The following is a 19561-nucleotide window of genomic DNA, read 5'->3' on the forward strand; positions in this document are numbered from 1 at the left end:
GCGGTTTAAACACTCAGTTTAATTTAAAACAGGCACAAGTGCAAACAATTCACAAAAATTTCTAGGGAAGATCCTTTTGTTTTTAAAACTCTGACCCTTAAAAAAAAATGTCCTTGCAATTTCTTTGCCCTAAAGCTGATCACTAGGGGACAGAGGGATCTAAAAATATTATCTGGAAAGGGTCCAGACACCCGGAATTCTTCCCTGGCCTTCCCTGTCTCACAATAGCCTAAAAGGTGGAGAGGGAAGGAGGATAAGGGGGCAAGGGTCTGACGAGGCAGCTGGGGCAGCAGGTTCACACAGATGGGGTGCCCTTCTGATGTGATGGACCCCCAGGAGGTGGTATACCTTCTGTCCCAGCCTAGAGTCTGAAGGACGGGTCCCTGATGACCTGGTTATTGAGATGAAGCTGACAGGAAAACTAAGTTTATCGCCTTACTATTCCTGTCTCTGGCTCTCAGACGCCACAGTATGGAAGAGACTCAGGAATCTTGTGAGTCCCCAGCATTGGTGGACTCAATTCACTGATTGAAAAGAAACATGGGACTTGAGAGGTAGGGAGCCAGGCCAAGAAAGGGGGTCCCTTCAGAGTTGAGCCTAGTGGGAGAAGAGGTTCGGATAGCCCTCCTGAAGCTGGCTGCGGGTAACTGAAGGGACACAGGCCATTGGGTCCTTCCTCCCCTTACATATACACATACTCACACGTGAAGTTCTCTCCAACCTATAGTGAGGCCACTTTTACCGCCAACCCCATTCTTTCTCTTTCACTCAGAAAATGCCCCCTTTCCCCTCCCGTGGCCTAGAAGCAGGCCTTTCACAGTTCTGATAGGCTGTGTGGGGAGAGGCAGTACAGGTGGGGCAGGGAGCAGGTATAGGCAGGACTGTGCCTTTAGGAAGTTAGACCAAGGGAGGAAGTAGGGTTCAGGTAATAAAAACCTTCCCTGTGGCCCTCTGAGACCCCAAGGCTTGAAGGTGGAGCTGAGAACAGCAAGTATCCATGTGAAGATGGGAAGTTGGCCCTCTTGGGTGGCTTGAGATGCTAGTATACAACTACTTTTAAAAAGTCTGCAGCAGCCTTTTCTGCTTGCTGACCACAGAGGCTAGGAGTGCTGGTCTCTGTTTCTTAGAAATATCCCTGTGCAAATAACAAAGGGTAATCTTGCAGGAGGGGGTCTCCATCATCCCAAAGGCAACTGGGGATTCTTTGGGGAGGGAGAGAGACCAAGGGGGCAGGTCCGGCCTGGCCCAGTGGGCAAAGGGGCAATAGGATAGGGGTGGAACTTCACATTCAATCTTTGGAGAGAATACTGAGAGAATGAGGCAGACAAGCCCTGCTGGAGGGCTGGATGCCCAGTGTCCCCTGCCTGTGGGGCACAGGTGGCAGGTGCACTCAGAGTGGGCTCAGCAGGTGGAGGTCTGCTTGCGGTAGAGCTGGATCAGGGGCACCAAGCACTCAGGCAGCCCTGTCTGCAGCAGGAAAGGGTGGTCCAGGAGCTCCTGGGCCGTGGCTCTCTCTTGGGGATCCCGCACCAGCATCCGCTCCAGGAAGTCTCGCAGCACTGGGGATACCTGTGGAGACAGGGCAACCAGGGGAAGTCATGGTTTACAATTACTTTGGAATGACCTGACTGCCTGGCCTATTATTGTTTGAAAGTTTCGAATTCTCTTATTGCTTACTTCCTGGTTCCTCCCAGGCTCAGAGCTTGTTTGATTATCAAATAGGTAAATGAGGATGCATCAGTCCTGGAACTGTGGCCAGTTCACCTGTAATGGGAGTTGCCAAGCAATGGAATTAAGATGTCTGGGACTCTAGGAAGCTGGGTCCATGTACAGCCCACTCCACTGGCTGGCTTCACAAAGCTCTCAGCATTCAGGCCCTGTGACTCTGCAGAAGGAGCAGGGAACTGGCATCAATAATCCAGTCCTGGGTCCAGATCTATCCCTGATCTCAGGCAAGTTGAAATTTTCTCCAGACCTTAGTTTTATCTGCAGAATGGGCTAATGATGAAGAATGCCTCTTTTGTCTGCCACATAAGGCTTAAGTGAAGACTAAAAAAAGAGGACAGAAATTAGGGAGTACTTGAAAAATAGAAAAGTACAAGCTGGGACCTGAAAAGCTTTCTTTGTTGTTCTAAGGCAGGGCTTGGTTCATTTTGAACTGGTATTTGGGGATGTTAGGCTGCTAGAGAAGGCTACCTCCTCTGGGGAATTAGATGTGGAGGAATCCTCTATATGCTTATATTGGGTTACTAGTACAGGTTCCAGTTGTCTTGGAAGATGTTTCCTGTTGGTCCTCCCAGCCGACTGTCTTTGGGGGGGGGGGGGGTCACAAAACTGCTGATTATGGACTTTAACCCTCTGGGACAATTCTTGCTCTAACCACCAGATGGCAGTGCCATTTGGCAGTCCTGTGTTGAACTGCCAGCAGGGGGTGATCACAGGTAAGGTCTGCAGGTTTGGGGATGGATTTGGCAGGAAAGGCTTAAATATAATACACATTTATACTGGTTCTAAGGGGAAAGCTCTATCTCTGGCTGTGGTCAGAATGTGCCATAGGGAGGACAAGCCATTTGCTATGATAGACAGGAACACTGTATCACGGTGTGGGTCCCGACAAATGGGGTAGAAGGGCTGATGCTCAATTAGGCTTCTCTGGTCCCCCTCCACCCGCTGCCCTAGAAAGAAGAGACTCTTTACTTTCTCTGCTTATAGGTGCCTCTGGGCACCTGGCAGTGCCTGCTGCAGGGCACCTTGGCTGCTGTAGCTGGGAAACTGGAATGAACATAGGAGTATGCGTAAATGGGGCTCTGCATCCAGGTGCAGGTTTTGTGTGAGAAAGATACTGAACCCTCTGGTTTTGGTGGAGGGAGAGGATGGGATTATAGGCTGTGGTCCTCTCACCACAGGAAGAATAGGGTCTATGGGGTCACATGTTATACACCAACCTACCTTGTGAGAGTTTTTCAGCTTGGGTGGGGGGTTGTCCCGGAGCCTCTTCATGGCTTGCACTGGGGAGTCACTGAAATAGGGGGGCTCCCCATCCACCATCTCAATCACCATGATGCCCAGAGACCAGATATCCACCTGCAGGGGAAGAATATCCCTGATCCTACTGCTGTAGCCTGGCCCTTGGTGGCAGCATGCTGCATGGGAAGAAGCAGCTGGTCTCAACTCTCCTTGGTGTCTTTGTGCCTATCTCCTTCCTCCCCTGATCAGCTGCCCAGTGGTTTGTTACTTCCTGCATTAGTGGCCAGAGACCATAGGGATAGAACTATAAGCCAGTCTCTGAGAGAGGGCATCATGATTGGGGAAGCCTGGCCACACCCCACTTTGCTGTTGAGCTGGTGGAGGGGGAATAGTTGGAGGATCCACTCCCAGCAGTGAAGTCTAGGTTACAGCAGCTCATCAGAAAGGGTGCCAGTTACTGACTGAGAGGTTACCTGAGAACCAGAGTTACTGTGGCTGTGACTGAGCTCCCAGAAGCAGGGCAGGGAAGACAGCTAGGGTCAGACAGCGTCAGGGCAGAGGAGTTGCATGTTTTCAAGCCTCTTTGGAGTTGCATGTTTTCAAGCCTCATTGGTGGGCGGAATGGTTACCTCAGTGGCATACAGAGACCTTGAGATCACTTCAGGAGCCATCCAGTAGGGGGTTCCCACCAGGGACTTCCTCTTAGGGACATCTTTGCTGATCTGAGCACAGAATCCAAAGTCCGAGAGCTTCACCTGGGGTTGAAAGGGGAGTAGTTGGAGGGCCAGGAGGACCAGGAGGAGAAATGCAAGGGAGGAGCAGGAAGGGAGGGCCTACCCTGCCGTCAAGGGTCAGCAGGATGGAATCACTCTTGATGTCCCGGTGGATGACACCTTGGGCATGCAGGTAGGCCAGGGCCTGCAGCACAGCCTCACACACAGTGGCGATCTGCTCCTCATTCAGCCTGGACAAGGTCAGCAGGGCCACGAGGGAAGAGAATGATAACTTTAGCAGGGCAGCTGGACTAGGAAGAAGGGAATCCTTGGCACAGGGCCCCACATCTCCTAGGCAATGTGTCCAGCAGCCCCCTCAGGCCCCAGCCTACTTTTCTCTTCTCACACCCTTGAAAACCCTGGATCTCAGTTACCTCAAACAGGTAGGGGGTCCCTCAGACAATATGACAGGCACCACAACCCCCCTGCCAACGAAGTGGTGGGGAGAGCCTCCCTCAGGGCCCCAGCTTCCCAGCTGCCCACCTGACTTGGGAGATGATGTCTGTGAGGGCCCCGCCCTGCAGGAACTCCATTAGCACCCACAGCTCCTCGCCCACCAGGTAACTCTTGTACATCTCCACCACGTTGAAGTGCTGGTAGTCCCGCATGATCACCACCTGGGGGTGAAGGGGAACCTGAGTGCTGGCACAGTGCCCCTGAGGCATGACCACCTGACCACTCAGGCCCGCAGATGTCCGGCCTGGTTATGTGCTCACTTATCTCCCAGTTGCCCCCACCCATGTCCCATCCTGTCCTCCCACCTCATTAAAGAGAAGCTCCCTGCGCTGCTGCTTCCTGAGGTCCATCATCTTGACGGCCACCTGGCGGCCAGAGTGCTTCTCTCGGGCTAGGCAAACAATGCCCGTGGAGCCCTCGCCAATCTTCACGTAGCTGTCCAGCAGTAGCCGGGGGTCACCCTGGTCCACCACCATCCTGAGTGCAGCCTTGAACTGCTCATGTGTCACAATGCCCGTGTCCTCACTAGCCAGGGCACCCTTGGCCACTGTGGGGTCCTGGGGCAGGTACAGGTTGCTGGTGCTGATCTGGGCATGCCGGGTGCGGGGGGAGCCCGCCGGGGAAGACCGACCTGGAAGTGGGCCAGTAGCTGGGGCTATGCGGAGGGACTTCTGGGGGCTGCTGGTGTCCGAGGTGGTCAGAGGACTGAAGGTCCCCATGGGTTGTTCTGAGGGCAAGGATTGGGCCTTGGCCACCAGGCTTGGAGGGGAGTCTTTCTGTGGTGGTCGGAAAGCAGAGTTGGGCTGCAAAGAAAAGGAAAGAAACAGGTAGGGACGTGGCTATAGGAGATTTTGGAGCAAGTTTCCCAGAGGCAAGGGGCAGCCACTGTGATCTCTGGATACAGGCAGGGCTTCAGAACAAGCTGAGGAGATATTGTGAGCAAAGATTTTCAAATGAAGCTGAAGCCCAACCAGTCGTACTTAGGAAACAGCCCCATTCCTGCCACACTCCCAAGTGAACAGGCCAACAACATTCTGCTGCTCCTGGGAAGGATCCAAGTCCCTGGGGTGTCGTCCAGCTGGGTATTTCTTCCTAGGTGAATGACAGCTGGGCCCCAGGGAGGCTACTGTGAGGCAAAGTCCTGCTTCTGTGCTCTGGAGCTACTCTGAGAAGTTGGGTTGAGGCTTCCCATGTGGGTGGAAGAGGTCCTGGGCAGGGCCAGCTGTGACTGGGCTCCCAGAAGCAAGGCTAGGGTCTGACAGCTTCAGGGCTCCACTCCCTACAGTTCCTGGCCTTGCCAGGCGGTCAAGCAGGTCAGGTGCCCCTGTAGAGAAGGGTGCTGCCAGCAGAAGGCTATGCTGTGATGGTTTTGCATGCCCATGCCTGCCTGTGCACCAAGGGGGCACCTACCTCTGACAGGCTCAACCTTTGCAGGGCCAGAGCCAGAAAACCTCCCAGAATTGCTTGGACTTACTCTATCCCTGGTGTGCATAGTCAAAGAGTAAGGCCATTCCTTTGCCAGCAACTAACCCTCACACTCTTTCCCTCTTTACAATGAATGAGCGGGACTTTTGGCTGGGGCATCAGCATCTAAGCTTCAGTACTAGTCTGCTTTAGACAAGCCACCCTTTCTAAGCCCAGTATCCTCCCGAAAACTGAAGGGGCTATGTGCAGTGACCTGGGGAGCTAGATAAACTGCAGATTTCTGAGCCTGATTCAGATAGTCCTTAGAGTAGAGATGTATTTTAATGGCCTCAGAAAGCTTCCAGGAGTTGTGGGAAGGGGATTTAGGTAGATATGGGTAGATGTGGGTAGGTGGAGGAGGGTGGGGAAGTCAAGGCAGCACAGCCAGTACAGAGTCTGTGATGTCATATCCTAAAAGCAGAGGTTACATGAGATGTCAAAAGATCAGGGAGAGAAGGGGGGGCCACAGGCCTCATTTTATCACACAATCACCCTTGCCAGCCCCCAGAGGTTCTGTAAAAAGGCTCAGGGCTAAGGAGGTTGTCTGCTGGTCTGCGAATATGGACTTCACTCAGAAAATATGCTCTCTGATCATCTATGTGTGGTGGGGTAGAGCTTGAAGGCCACCTAAAGCTCCTCTTCAGGTTTCTCTAATGGCCCTTGTCCTCTCTCCATGGAATTCCTAATAAAGGCTATAAATGATGTCCTTCACCTCTGGCCTCCAGAACTTCTGCAGAGGCCCATGGACCACAGTTCTGTGGATGTGTGAAGAGACAAGCCACATGGAGGAGCCAGGAAGAGGGTTCCCTCCCTCTCCTCTCTGTCAAGGCCCCTGTGGTGATGCTACTGCTGGTGCTGGCTGAGTTCAGGGACAAAGCCTGCATCTTGGGGCCAGGGGTGGAATGGTGCAGTCAAGAGCCCTATATCAACATAGTTTGGGCTATGGAGGTAGGGCTGGATAGGTCTTCACTTATCAAACCATGCCAAGAAAGGAAAAGGGGAACACATGATGGAATTGTTACGGGCTCTGGATTGATGGTTTCTAGTGTGACTGAGACCTTGTGGAAAGGAAGCTAATTGAAGAGACCTTGACATAGGCTTTGTCCCTGAACTCAGCCAGCACCAGCAATAGCATCACCATAGTGATACTTCCTTTCCCTCCTTGGCCCTTAGGTCTCCCACTGCCAGCTGAGTGGGTTGTACCATAAGTGCTTAAAGGCAGAGGCTATATCTTAACAGTTTTATAAAGCAATAAAGCCATTCATGGAGGGCTTACCACTTTGCTGTGGTCCTGTTGCTGCCATGTTTCCTTGCTGTGAGTATATGGTACATGTAGGTGCTTGATCAATGTTGCCCTTCTGATTCTAAGTGGAACCACTTTTACATCCCCAAAGCTCCTATCTGTCCTTCTCATTTTGCTCTTTAGCCAGTGAGTTATTACAGACTGCTCTGCCAGGGGCTGAGAACAGGAGCCCTGAGGCTGTACTCAGACCTCCCACAGCCATGCCTGGAACACTAGGCCTTAGTAGCCTGACAGCCCAGGGCACCAAGACCTGGCTGTTGCTGTGGGAGCTACCATGAATGTCCAGAGCCAGCTCCTGGGTGTCTAGTGCAGAGGGCTTGTGGCCTGGGGTGGATGGGAGAGCTTAATGTTTCCCATCTGTGTTGCAACTTAAACCACTGTTTCTCAACCAAGGACAGGGAGTGTGTGTGTGTCTGATTTTTCTGTAGTATCTAGAGGCATGTTTGGTTGTCCAACTGGAAGTGGCACTATCATCTAGTGGGTTCCAGCTATGGATGCTGCTACAAAGCACAGGGCAGCTTTCATAACAAAGGACTATCTGCTCTAAATGTCACTAGTGCTTTCAGAGCAGCTCAGAGGTCTGGCTTGAGAGCACTTATCTAGAAAGGTAAGCCTGAAGCACCCAGAAAAAACACTCCTCTGGATTTGGTACTGTGCTATCCCCAAGCCCAAGATGACCACTATCAGCTACTGTGGAGGCACCCAGCACACCCAGCAGTGGTGGCCCATGGTGGTTCTAAGCATGTAGGGACAAACAGGCCTGTGCCTGGCTGTGGGGTATTGGCCGCAACCAACAGATGCAGGTCAGTGCACAGTCTAATTTTGGCACTCCTTTTCTTCAAATCCCTGAAGCCCATCCAGCAGGACTCCCATGAGAGGGATCAAGCTCTGATTCTCACCTCCCTAGTGGTATGCACTATCCTGCTCCTACCTTAGTTTGGAGTGGGGAGATATCTCCCCATGTGCACAGCCTTCCAGAGACCCTTAAGCTCATAAGGATCTGACATGAACACTTCAAACCATGTCCTATGCAGAACCCAAACCACTGTCCTTTGTCCTAGTGAAACAGGAACTGGAGTGCATGAAGCCCAGAACCTTCCCTGGGTGCCTCAGCCGGCAGGAAACTAGAAGTCTGTAGTTCCTGGACACCTCCCAAACCTCCCACCCCCATTCAGGCTGGAACGCATTCATGCCATGGCTAACACGGGAAGCAGGGACTTGTTCCCAAATCTAGTTCCCAAATCTGTCCTAGGAGGCAGGAGTCACACTATATCAGCCACTGTTTCTTTGGCCTGACTGAAAACCCTGTTGCTGTAGCCGCAGCTCATTCTTCCTGATGCTCAGGACCTAGAAGACATCTGGCTGCCAATGGTTATAAAGCTTTGTAGCCAAAAAAGAGTCCAGAGGTCCCAGGACAGCATGCACGGTCCTGAGCAAGTTCTCTGTGTTTCCTTCCTTGACTCATTGGAGACACTAAGTAGGTCCTCTCATTTGCCAAATGGGAAAAGATGTGATTGTGTCTATGGACGGACAATATGCCATAGGGCAGGTAAGAAGCAAAAACATGCTCCAATTTGCCTGCAAAACAGTCACCACTGGGACTCCCTCACTCTTTCCTTTCTCTGTGTTTAAGGCCATCACAAGTGCCAGGAGTCAGTTCTCCTGAGGTTTCCAGATCTGGGAAAATTCAACTCTCTGGATTTTCAGGTAGCATATATGCTAGAGAAGAAATAACTACAGAAATATGAAACAAAACAACTCCTACCCAAAAGAAAAGGCTAAGGAACAAAGGGAACAAGGTAGAGTGGCAGGAGCCCTCCTCACTGGAGGCATTACTGTGCATACTTCTGCCACCTGAGGGAGATGCATCCAGGAAGCCCCTCCGCAGGTCTTGGGGGCATGCTGGGGAAGAGTTCTGAGAAGAGGGAGGCAGATGGGGCAGGAGCACACACCCAGGCAGGAGCCTGGGGGCTTGCTGGGCATCGCAGGTCAAGATGGTCTGCTTTGGGCTTGTGGTTAAAGATGCTACTTTACCAGGGGAGTGTCTGCTTCCTGGAGTGGTCCTCCAAGACCCCACAGGAGTGTCAGCCAGGGTACCCCCACTCTTGTTAGAGGACCTGGCTTACAACCTCCGACTCTCACACGCTAAGCCTTTGGAGGACAAGAGCTCAGTTGGTTCTGGGTACAATCCTCAGCTGAGGTTGACCTAGTTTGTCGATCATTTTGATTCCTCACATTCTTCCTAACCCTGACTCTATATAAAGTAGGAAAGACCAGGCAGGTCCTGTGTTTCTGACACCCATTCCTTGTGGCCATTTGCCAATCCAGGATCCTTGTGCTCCTGAGTAGCCCCAGAAGGAAGCTCCACTTGACCTACCTTGCTCTGTGGTGGAAGGCCTGGCTTGCTGCTGCTTGGAGGTGCCGTGGCAGGAGTGGAGAGGAACATGCTTCGAAATAACCTGCGCTTGAGGCTGTTCTCTTGGGCCTTCGGGCTAGGGCTGCCTTCGCCACCTGGCCTGCCTGTGGCTGAGCCCACCAGGCAAGACTGTGGCCGGGCTTCCTCAGAGCCATGCTTGGCAGTCTTCACGCCCCGCCTCCCTGTAGCCATAGGGGGTGAGGTGCCAGGTGGGGAGCTCTGCAGGCAGGCACCCAGCTGCAGGCAGCGCTGTGAGGCACCCTGGAATTCAGCAGGGCCCAGGGACTGTGCCTTGGTGGCCAACCCGTTAGGCAGGACCCGTGGGCTCTGTGGTTCAGGCCATGGCATCTGCCTGTAACCTGCTGGTGTGCCCCCGTTGCAGCTGAGGTAGAGGCTGTGGGGGTCAGTGCGCTCAGACTGGGGGCTCTGGAGGTACATGTCCGGATCATTGGCCCAGTGCTCATCCCCTAGCAGCCCCAAAGACTGTGCCCGCCGCCGGTTGGTAGGGCTGCGACCACGCAGAGTATTGGAACTGATGACTGACAACTTCTGGATGTCATTGAGCAGCCCTGAGATGTAGCCATCTGTTGGCACCGAGCTGCCCCGTACCACTGTCTGGAGAGTGAAGAGAGAAGAGTGTGAGCAGCCCCTTCAAGGCAGGGAGGGCTGGCCTGGAGACCAGGGTCACAGCCTTCTCTGGGGCCTTGGGGAGGAACACCTATGGACCTCCTTTGTATCATCCATCCATTCATTGGTTTTTCAGTCATTTACTAGGGCCCCAAATGGGTCAGGCCTATGCTGGTGCAGTGTGCAAGGATACAGGGAGAAGGTCTTTGTCAGCAGGACAGGCAGGTGGGTAACCATGGGGTTACAACATGACAAGTAGCGTGGCCTGCTGAGCATGGGGAACTGAGGCGCACAGGGGGAGGGAGCGCCATTCTCTAGTTCTATCTGTGGCCTTCAGAGTCATATGCAAAGCCCCCTGCTTAGAACTCCAGTACCAGTCCAGGGGCCCTTTCCACACTCACTAGCTTCATGGCCTACCCTGACAGCGCCCATGATCCAGACCCCAACCAGGCTCTTAGATATACCCATCTGGACCTCCACAACTGAATTGCCCCAGTCTGTGAAAGCGCCAATCCCTTTGAGGTTATAGGTCCAAATATCGCATGGAACATATTTGTACTAAAGACTATTATCTAAAATTCAAATTTAATTGGCTATCTTATACTTTTATTTGCTAAATCTGGCATCCCTATCACCATGCAAAGGACTCCCCAGACTCTGCCTCCCTGGATCCCCAGGGAGAGAGACTGATTACCAGGAAATTAAGACAGCTGGCTCATCCACGCTGATAACTAGGTGGCTCCTCCAGGTGCCTCTGGGGTTTTACCAGCCGTTTTTCTGCAGAGTGGGAGAGGCTGAACTTGGCCGCCATCCATGCCCACCCCCTTTACCTTCATGGGCTGGAGCTGCACTCGTGTGATGCGTGAAGGGTCCACCACGGGCTTGGGGCGCCTCAGTGTATCCAGGATGTTCTGCCATTGTGGTGGGAGGCCCACAAACTTGCCCTCTTTGGGGTCGAAGGAGGTGTGGACACGGTGTTGGAAGTTCTGTGGGGCTGAGATCTCTGGGCGTTTCTTCTTTTTCTTACGGAACATGGTGCCTGCAAAGGGAGGGTCAGGTTGAGCTTTGGCCCAGGAAGCACGGGGTAGCTGCAGTGGGTGCTGGAGTGCCAGGCACAGAGCTCTCTCCTATTCCCCCAGCAGAACCCATCCCTAGCCCTTTGCTGTCATTCCTACCTCCTCAGGGAAATGGCTGGTTCCCAGCAAAACAGTCTCAGGAACCACAAAAGGGCCATAAATAAGCCAATGCAGACTAGGAACAAGGGAAAGAGGTGTCTATTTGTTGGTCTGTGCCAAGTCTCCTGCTGAGGAGGCAGACTCTGGGGGTGTGTTTTTTAAAATCCAAAGCCCATTACAAATATCATTCTACTGTCAAATAATTAGAAAGAGGGAGGAAAGCTGGCAGACTCATTTTAAGAAGTATGACCCTGATTCTTCGATCAGATAAGAATACAAGAGGAAAATTTGAACCAATCTTACTTAAGAACATAAATATGAAAACCCCTGAACAAAAGTAGCAAATTGAATCCAACTGTATGTTAAAGATTTTGTTTATCACAATCTGTCTGGGTTTGTCCCAGGATGGTTCAACAACAGAAAACCTGTTAATGTGATACACAACATTCATAAAAAGACAACTAACTAGGGCTAGTTGCCCAGATTGGGACCATGCAGCATAGGATCAGGGACCCCCCAAGGGGCTCCCATACTTCCCAGGTACTTTGTCTCAACTCCAGAAAGGCCCTGAGCCAAGGCGATTAGCTTGGGGTGGGTTCAGGTCAGCCATCCTAGAGTAAGCTCTCCTGGGAAGTCAGACAGTCCCGCTTCCCTAGGGATTCCTCTCTGGTCCTCAGAACTCTGACTGCACAAAACCTCAGTTGGTGTCAAGCCAGCATCCCCTCATCTTGCTGATCTGGCATTTGCCTGAGGTCCTACTGAGCCTGCAAAGGATAATGTGACTAGCTCTGAGAGAGAGAAACTGGAAACCTAGGTGGGAAAGTGACTTCCAAAGGGCTCTAGCCTTGCCACATGGAGAGTCCTGAAAGGGAACCACATATTGATGGGAGACAGGGTCAGGGTGCCTACTTGAATGCTTTTGGACCTAAAGTGATTAAAATAGTTCAGTGGATTCAGGAAAGGTCACTTCCAGGTTTTAAGAAAAAATGAAATGTGTTTCCATTTGTGTGTGTGTGTGTGTGTGTGTGTGTGAGAGAGAGAGAGAGAGAGAGAGAGAGAAAATATGGTGCCTCACTATGGGCATTTCCCTGGTCATTTTCACAGATCTAGAGAGTCACAGGTCCAAGAGGGTGCTGGTGTCCACTCAGAAAGACAGAGAACCTGAACAGCCCACCACTTCCCCACTAGAAACCCACCTGGACTCATGGAACACTTCTTGGAATGCCAGTCACTTTTCAGGACCTTGAGGTCCAGGAATCTCCCTAACAGTCTCTAAAGGCAGAGCTATAGATGTGAGACCCCTTATAGCCCAAGGACTTTGGAATGAAATGTACCTTTTTGAGTTGTAAGGAGTCTCCCATGAATTTGAAGAGACTAAGAACAAGTTAATTAGATAATCTGAATCTCAGGATTCTTTGTCTATCAAATGGGGTTCATAGAAGACAGGGTTTAGGGAGTATGAAGTAAGTACAGTCCCATTAGACTGTATCTCTTGCCTCTCTTTACATACCTGCCTCTAAGCTCAAGGCCTCTGGATACCGACACTTGAGGGTGCTGCCAAATCCTCTCCGATTTATCTCTCAAGGGTAATGCTTGATTTCTGGGTTTGGGGATCCGGGGACCTTACCATATCTCCATTATGCAGACTCTCCATGGTTTAGTAAAATCTGAATGCCTACCCTCCAGCTTTTGCTTTTTACTACAGAAGGGTCTTCATCAGCAGGGCTATTCTTGCAGTCTCTTGGACAGACCCTCTATCCCTGGATTAGTTAGCAGAACTTTTTTCCTCCTCCTTAACTCTGTGAAGACTTCTGGAGGTGCAAAGACACACCTAGAGCTGAAGAAGATCTGGCTGAGACTGTGACCTCAGAACAACCCTCTCCACCAACTACCTACCCACAACCAAGTTCTTGGCTCTTGCTGCAGTAACTCATGGGGAGACTATCTTTAGCAAGTGGTCTAAGTGATAAGAGAATTCCCCTCTTGAGTTCACTCTAATAGCCATTTCAGAAGAAAATCTCCCCAGAGTCAGTAGGAAAGACCTGAGGAGAAAGAATAGCCCAGAGTCCTAGGTCCAGGGCTTATGGTGGTGAGGGTGGCAGAAGCAGTCAGTTAAGCTCAGGCTTTGTGGGAATGGATGGAGATTTAGAAACCAGCAGTCATTAACTATTGTGAAATTAGCAACCTAAAGAAAGGCTGCTAGGACCATTTGAAAAGTGGTAAGACCAATAACATGTAGACAACATGATTGTATAAGTAGAACATACAGAAAATTCTATATATGAATTACTGGGATTAAATAAGTAAATTTGGAAAGTCCTTAACTCGAGGTGAACATAAACAAGTCAATTAATTTCTACATCCCAGAAACCAAAAAATAGAAAATGAAATAAAAAGATACCATTTACTATTTTATTTAAAAATATAAAACATAGGAATAAATCTAATGAAAGACTTGTAAAATCTTTACATTGAAAAATACAAAGATTAAAGATATTTAAGAATGTTCGTACACTGGAAGATTCAATACGGCAAGGATGTGTCAATTACTCCCAAATTAACCTACAGATTTATTTCAGTCTCAGCAGATTTTTTTTTTTTTTTTTTTGGGCAGAAATTGACACACTGATTCTAAAATGTGCAGAGAACCAGGAATAGCCAAGGCAATCTTGAGAACAGAGTTGGAGGATTATACTAAATATATATCAAGATTTATTATAAAGCTACCATAATTAATATAGTATAGAATTGGCATAAGGATTGACAAAAAGACTAATGCAAAAGAAGAGAAAATCCAGAAATAGACCCATTCATATGAGGTCACTTGATTTATGATGAAGGTGACACTGCAATATGGTAGAGGATGGATGGTCTTTTCAATAAATGTAGCTGAAGCAATTAGATGTTCATGTGAAGAAAAATGAGTTCATATCATATCCTCAAATTAACTGCAGATGGATTATAGACCTACATATGAAAGGTAAAATAATAAATTTGATGGTAGGAGGGGGCATAGTCTGGCTGTTCCCTCCCCCCAGCCTGGAGTGATTAATTCCATTGGGCCCAAGTTTGGTAGGCTTTCTGAGACCCTTGACTTTCTGGGACCCAAACCTGTCCATATCTATGGGTCCCAGAGACTACCAGGATTTTCTTTGTTCAAGCAGAATTTTTTTTTTTTTTTGTACCAGGGATTGAACCCAGGGGCACTCAACCACTGTGCCACATCCCAGCCCTTTTTATGTTTTATTTTGAGACAGGGTCTTACTAAGTTGCTAAGGCTGGCTTTGAACTTGTGATCCTCCTGCAGCCTTCTAAGGTGCTAGGATTTCAGGTGTGTGCCACCACACCCAGCTCAAAGCAGAATTATTGATGGCATAGGTTAGGAGTAAGGGCTGTTCAGAGGCCCTCAACTGGTCATTTCCAGGGTTCCCTTTTCCAATCCAATTTCCAAGGGTCGTGGGGGTCCTGAGTGAGGCAATTGCTGTATTTACCATGAGGCAATGGCATCAAATCAGGCCTCATGCCAGCCTGTCAACTGTTACCCTCAGTCTCTCTGCTCAGCATCCACACTCCATCCAGCAGAGGAGTTGTCAAAGATACCACTGAGGAGGAAGAATGGAGGAGGAGGGGCTTGCCTCACACTCCCTTCCTTTCCTTCTGACTAGCCTGAAAAAAACAAAACAAAACAAAAAAAAACCCCCCGCTATAAGCCTCAGACTAAGGTAGGAATGGGCAGAGGCAGGGGCCAGCTCAGGCTTGGTTGGCCTTGCTGCTCCTGTCTAATACCTTGCCCAAACCCAGGGGAGGGAGTCTGCTTCCAGGATTGGACCCTGGGCTAGGAATGCACTATTGTATTTGAGGAATGCTTTGAACTTTCCTCTTCTGCGGTTTGCAGACAAATCTTCTGGCTGGCTGACCCAAGACTGGGTTAGAGGGAGATGCTCAGTGCTGAGCAGGAAAGGTCCAGCCCAAACCAGTTTAAGAAGGAAGCTCCCCTGGCACAAGTCCAGCTGTGACTGCTTCCTTCAGCTGGAGCTGGCAGAGGGGAGTCAGGCAGTTCCTTGCAGAGGCTTTCTGGAGGAAATGCTGCCACACCCAGTGAGCCCAAGGACAGAGCTGTGGGGAGAGTTTAGGAGCCACAGTTCTGGGAATGGTGTGTGTGTGTGTGTGTGTGTGTGTGTGTGTGTGTGTGTGTGTGTGTGTGTGTGTGTGTGTGTAGCAATAGACAGAAAGGGCAGGAGCTTTTCTTATGTGCTAGGCCCTTTCTAAGGATTAGTAGCCCCGAGAAGTGGAATTTATTACCCAAGAATCCAGATAAGGGTCAGAGAAGCCAGATAACTTGCCCAAAATCACAGGACATGACTGAGCTAGGCCCAGAATCTGGATTTGATTCCAAAGGTCCTGCCATCCAATCTATATCAACCCTGGAGGCAGTTGGGCTGCTGATCTCTTCCTGGAGGTCTTCATGAGCCAGGAGGGCTGACAGCCTAATGCACTCCTTCATTTGGGCAATGGGAAGACAGGCTGTTACTTCACTAACCTGCCCAGTTCTTTCCTGGCTCAACTGTGAGGTAAAGCCTAGGGGCGCCTGGAGCTGTCTTAACTTGTAGGCGGACCCTTCTTTGTGGAACCAGGATTTTTTTTTTTTTCCCTGCAAGAGATGAATAAAAATGTTCCAAAGGGGTAGTGTCAGGGGCTGTAGAGGTCAAGCCTGGCATATGTGAAAAGCAGAGCCCCTCTGGAAGGTCTCAGAATGAACCAGGCAACCTGTAGGCTTGGCTGAAGGAGTAGTGGGCAGGATCCAGTGACTGATGCTATGTTCCAGTGACTAGGGAGAGCCTGGTTTGGCTTTTCTAGCATCCATGACAGGGGTGAGAAAGAAGCTGTAGGGTGTGTGGGTCACCCTCTCAGACTCTTGCTTCTCCTCCTCCCAGAAGATATCCATGTGCTGGGGCCTGGGATGCTAAGGCTTCCAGAGCTGTGGGGATCACAGACCCAGGGCAGAGGTACAGAGACTTAAGTTCATTTTAAACGTATAGTAGCTTGCACATTCAAATAAGCCTTGCCATTTGAGGCAGACCTCTTGGGAATGCATCTCTCTATTCTAAACATGCTCTGGTATTCCTAGAATTCCCCTTTGGGAACCATCTTTGGGGCCTGTCTTGAATCAATGTCAGCAATTCTCCTAACCTCTTATCTGGGCTTTTCCCAGAAGTGGCAGTGTCTGGACCTGGCTTTGAGTGAGTTTGGGTTGTTTCCACCCAGTGAATCCCTTTCATGGCAAGGATTCTTGGCTCACTAAATGGAGTCAGGAGAATGCACTAAATTTCAGGTATGGTGGTATACACCTATAATCCCAGCAATTCAAAAGGTGAAGCAGGAGGATTGTAAGTTCGAGTCTAGCCTCAGCAACTTAGTGAGACCCTAAACAACTTAGTGAGACCCTGTCTCAAAATAAAAAACAAAAAACGGCTAGAGACGTAGCTCGTGGTAAAGTGCCCCTGGGTTCAATCCCTAGTAACCACTGCCCCCATGCCCAAAAAAAGGGCTGGGAAGGTGTCTTCCAGAAAATAAGTCTAGATGGATTTGTAGCTCCTTTGAAGGGGTAGGCTTTGGTCTTTTGTGTAAGGTCTGGGATGTTGGTAAAGTGTCTGCTATGAATGAGACTGGTGGGATTCCCCACCATTTCCCAGCAACTAAGAGGAGAAGAGGCATCTGCCAACGGGGCTGGTTCCTGGCTCCCAGAAGCGGAGAGAACACCCAGCTCAAGATACCAGTGAGAGTGGGGGAGGCTCAGGGAAGTTTATCAGAGCTCACATTCTGGGCTATGAGGCTCAGTGTGGGACCTTGGGGCTATGACCTTGGTCTATTTTCCTTCTTCTCTAGGCCTCAGCATTTCCATTAATGACAAGAGAATGGACTCATTCACCTCTGCCAGCTTTTCCAGGAATAATGAAGGGGAGCAATAGCTTCTTGCTCAAGGAGCAGTTCTGGATATTTTTAATAATCACCTCTCTAAGAGAGCCTAGCACAAGACTCAGGCTCTGGACTGAGAGTGTCATATGTGATCTCCTGATCACAAACCCACGAGGAAGCACTGTTACTATATCTGTTACACAGGAGAGGAACCTGTAGGCCATACAGACTGAGTGATTTACTCAAGTGCAGCAGCAAGGAAGGGACAGAGTTTGATCCAGACCCTGAGATGAACTTGGCCACAGCCAGCCATCAGCATTCACTACTTCCACCCTGTGTCATTCTGAGGGTGATACTCTAGTGCCTATCCTAGAATCATAGCGCCAAGACAGAGGTAAGCCCCCCTGACCTCGACAGAACTTAGAAAAATATCCATGTTACTACAACCATCCAGTCCCAGAGTGGCCTGCAGAGGAATCTGCCTCTTCCAGAGCTGGGTCTCTTCACCCTGAGATATAGAATAGGGTTGCTTGACTTCTTTTACCTGTCTTGGGAATTGTCATTCTCCCTCCTATGAGGAGGGATGGGCCTCATCAGCCCCCTGGTTGAGAATTTCCTTGAATAAAAGATAGCCTTTCATAGGAATAAACTCATTAACCAGGGATATTTTCCTTTTCCTCAACCTTTACTTTCTGGAATTTGTTTAAATATAAAATTTCATTATTGGGCTGGAGTTGTGGCTCAGTGGTAGATCACCTGCTTGGCATGTGTGAGGCCCTGGGTTCAATCCTCAGCACCACATATAAATAAATAAAGTAAAAAGATCCATTGATGGGGCTGGGGATGTGGCTCAAGCGGTAGTGTGCTCGCCTAGCATGCACGGGGTGCTGGGTTCAAATAAAGATAAAGATAAAGAAAGTTTGTCTGCCGAAAACTAAAAAATAAATATTAAAAAAAATTCTCGGCTGGGGATGTGGCTCAAGTGGTAGCGCGCTCGCCTTGTATGCGTGCGGCCGGGGTTCGATCCTCAGCACCACATACAAACAAAGATGTTGTATCTGCCGAGAAAAGGAAAATAAATATTAAAAAATTCTCTCTCTCTCTCTCTCACTCTTTCTCTAAAAAAAAAAAATTCTCTCTCTCAAAAAAAAAGATCCATTGACTATATATATATATATATATATATATATATATATGTGTGTGTGTGTATGTGTATATATAAATATATTTATATGAATTCATTATTAATTCCTTTACTCAAAAGTATTTATTATGGCTGGGCACAGTGGTGCATACCTATAATTCTAGCTACTCTCAGGCAGGAGCATCACAAGTTCAAGGCCAGACTCAGTGACTTAGTGACACCCTGTCTCAAAACAAAATAAAAAGGGTTAGGGATGTAACTCAATGGTAGAGCACTTACCTAGCATGTGTGAGGACCTGGGTTCAATCCTCAGTACTTTAAAAAAAAAAAAGTATTTATTATGTACCTGCTCTACTCTAGACTCTGGGAGCAAACAAGACAATATTCTTGCTCTCTCTGGGCAGGTTAGTTTGCATCTTCCAAATAGATGTTGCTATAGGCCAGCCTGTGCCACCTTAAGAAATGGTAATACAAACACCATGGGGTTCCTCAGATGGGCTCCTCTGCCCTTGCCTAAATTCTGTCCCTCTGTGGCAATTCCCAATAGGAGCCTGCCCATATTCTGCTTGCATATGTTTATCAGTAGAGAGCTCCTGCCCCTTCCCAAGGCCCCTGCCTTCTGTTCCCTTGGTCCCCTCGCTGCTTTTCCTTTGTGTGGAGCTGGATTCTGTCTCTCCTCAGTCTCCCTCAGGTATAGGTCTGCCATCTGCTCTTCTTCATGTGACATGAGAGGCAAGAAAGACAGCACCCCAGACCTTATCCTGGCTCCAAAAAAATACACCACAGGGAAGGAAATTTCATCTACTTTTCTGCCTGATTGCCACATGCAGGATAGGAGATCTTAGGTGGGGCCATGCCCTCTGCCCCATCACCCATAGACTTTGTAGACTTTCTCCCAGGGCCAGTGTGCTGAAGTGTTGGAAGTCCCCAGAAGACTGGGTAGTACCCAGAGGTTCTGTTGCCCCACTCAAGTGACCCAGGAAGAATGAGGCCTGTGCCAGGATGGTGGGCACTGTGCATACAATCAGCCAAAATTTCTGGGTTCCCTATCCTTACCACAGTTCCCATACCAGAGGACCCAGTGAATCACCAGGGAAGAGATAATGGGGTGTTGTTTAAAATTGTAAAAATACAATGATGAAGCTCATTGAGTGTCTTGTGTCAACACTCCAGCTGAATGACAGGCCAAAGAGCCAGGCTGGCCAGCGGAGGAAGGTCAATATTGACGCAAACTGCCTCTCAGCCCAGCTCTAGCCACTTGGACATTGCTGCAGTCCAGCAGGGGCTCAGGCCAGTCCATCTCTTTGACTTCTGTTTACT

At 49.6% G+C, this 19561-nt stretch overlaps 1 protein-coding gene across 5 annotated transcripts in view; it reads right to left on the reverse strand.

Moving 5' to 3' along the window:
- Pak6 (p21 (RAC1) activated kinase 6) overlaps window positions 1-19561 on the reverse strand; it is a 22785-nt gene continuing 3224 nt past the window's right edge. For 4 of the 5 annotated variants that reach the window (XM_078049818.1, XM_005316395.5, XM_078049819.1 and 1 more), the window contains exons 3-10: window positions 10837-11045; window positions 9341-9994; window positions 4502-4999; window positions 4224-4357; window positions 3805-3931; window positions 3597-3722; window positions 2950-3084; window positions 1-1569 (exon numbers count right to left, since the gene is read on the reverse strand). In XM_078049818.1, the coding sequence (XP_077905944.1) occupies window positions 1402-1569; window positions 2950-3084; window positions 3597-3722; window positions 3805-3931; window positions 4224-4357; window positions 4502-4999; window positions 9341-9994; window positions 10837-11040 (2046 nt within the window). In that variant the 5' untranslated portion in view covers window positions 11041-11045 and the 3' untranslated portion in view covers window positions 1-1401. Of the gene's footprint in view, window positions 1570-2949; window positions 3085-3596; window positions 3723-3804; window positions 3932-4223; window positions 4358-4501; window positions 5000-9340; window positions 9995-10700; window positions 11046-19561 lie in introns of those variants that run through there. The other variant, XM_078049820.1, reaches the window with a different exon arrangement.

Source organism: Ictidomys tridecemlineatus, chromosome 5 (genome assembly GCF_052094955.1).
Source record: "Ictidomys tridecemlineatus isolate mIctTri1 chromosome 5, mIctTri1.hap1, whole genome shotgun sequence".
Taxonomy (NCBI): domain Eukaryota; kingdom Metazoa; phylum Chordata; class Mammalia; order Rodentia; family Sciuridae; genus Ictidomys; species Ictidomys tridecemlineatus.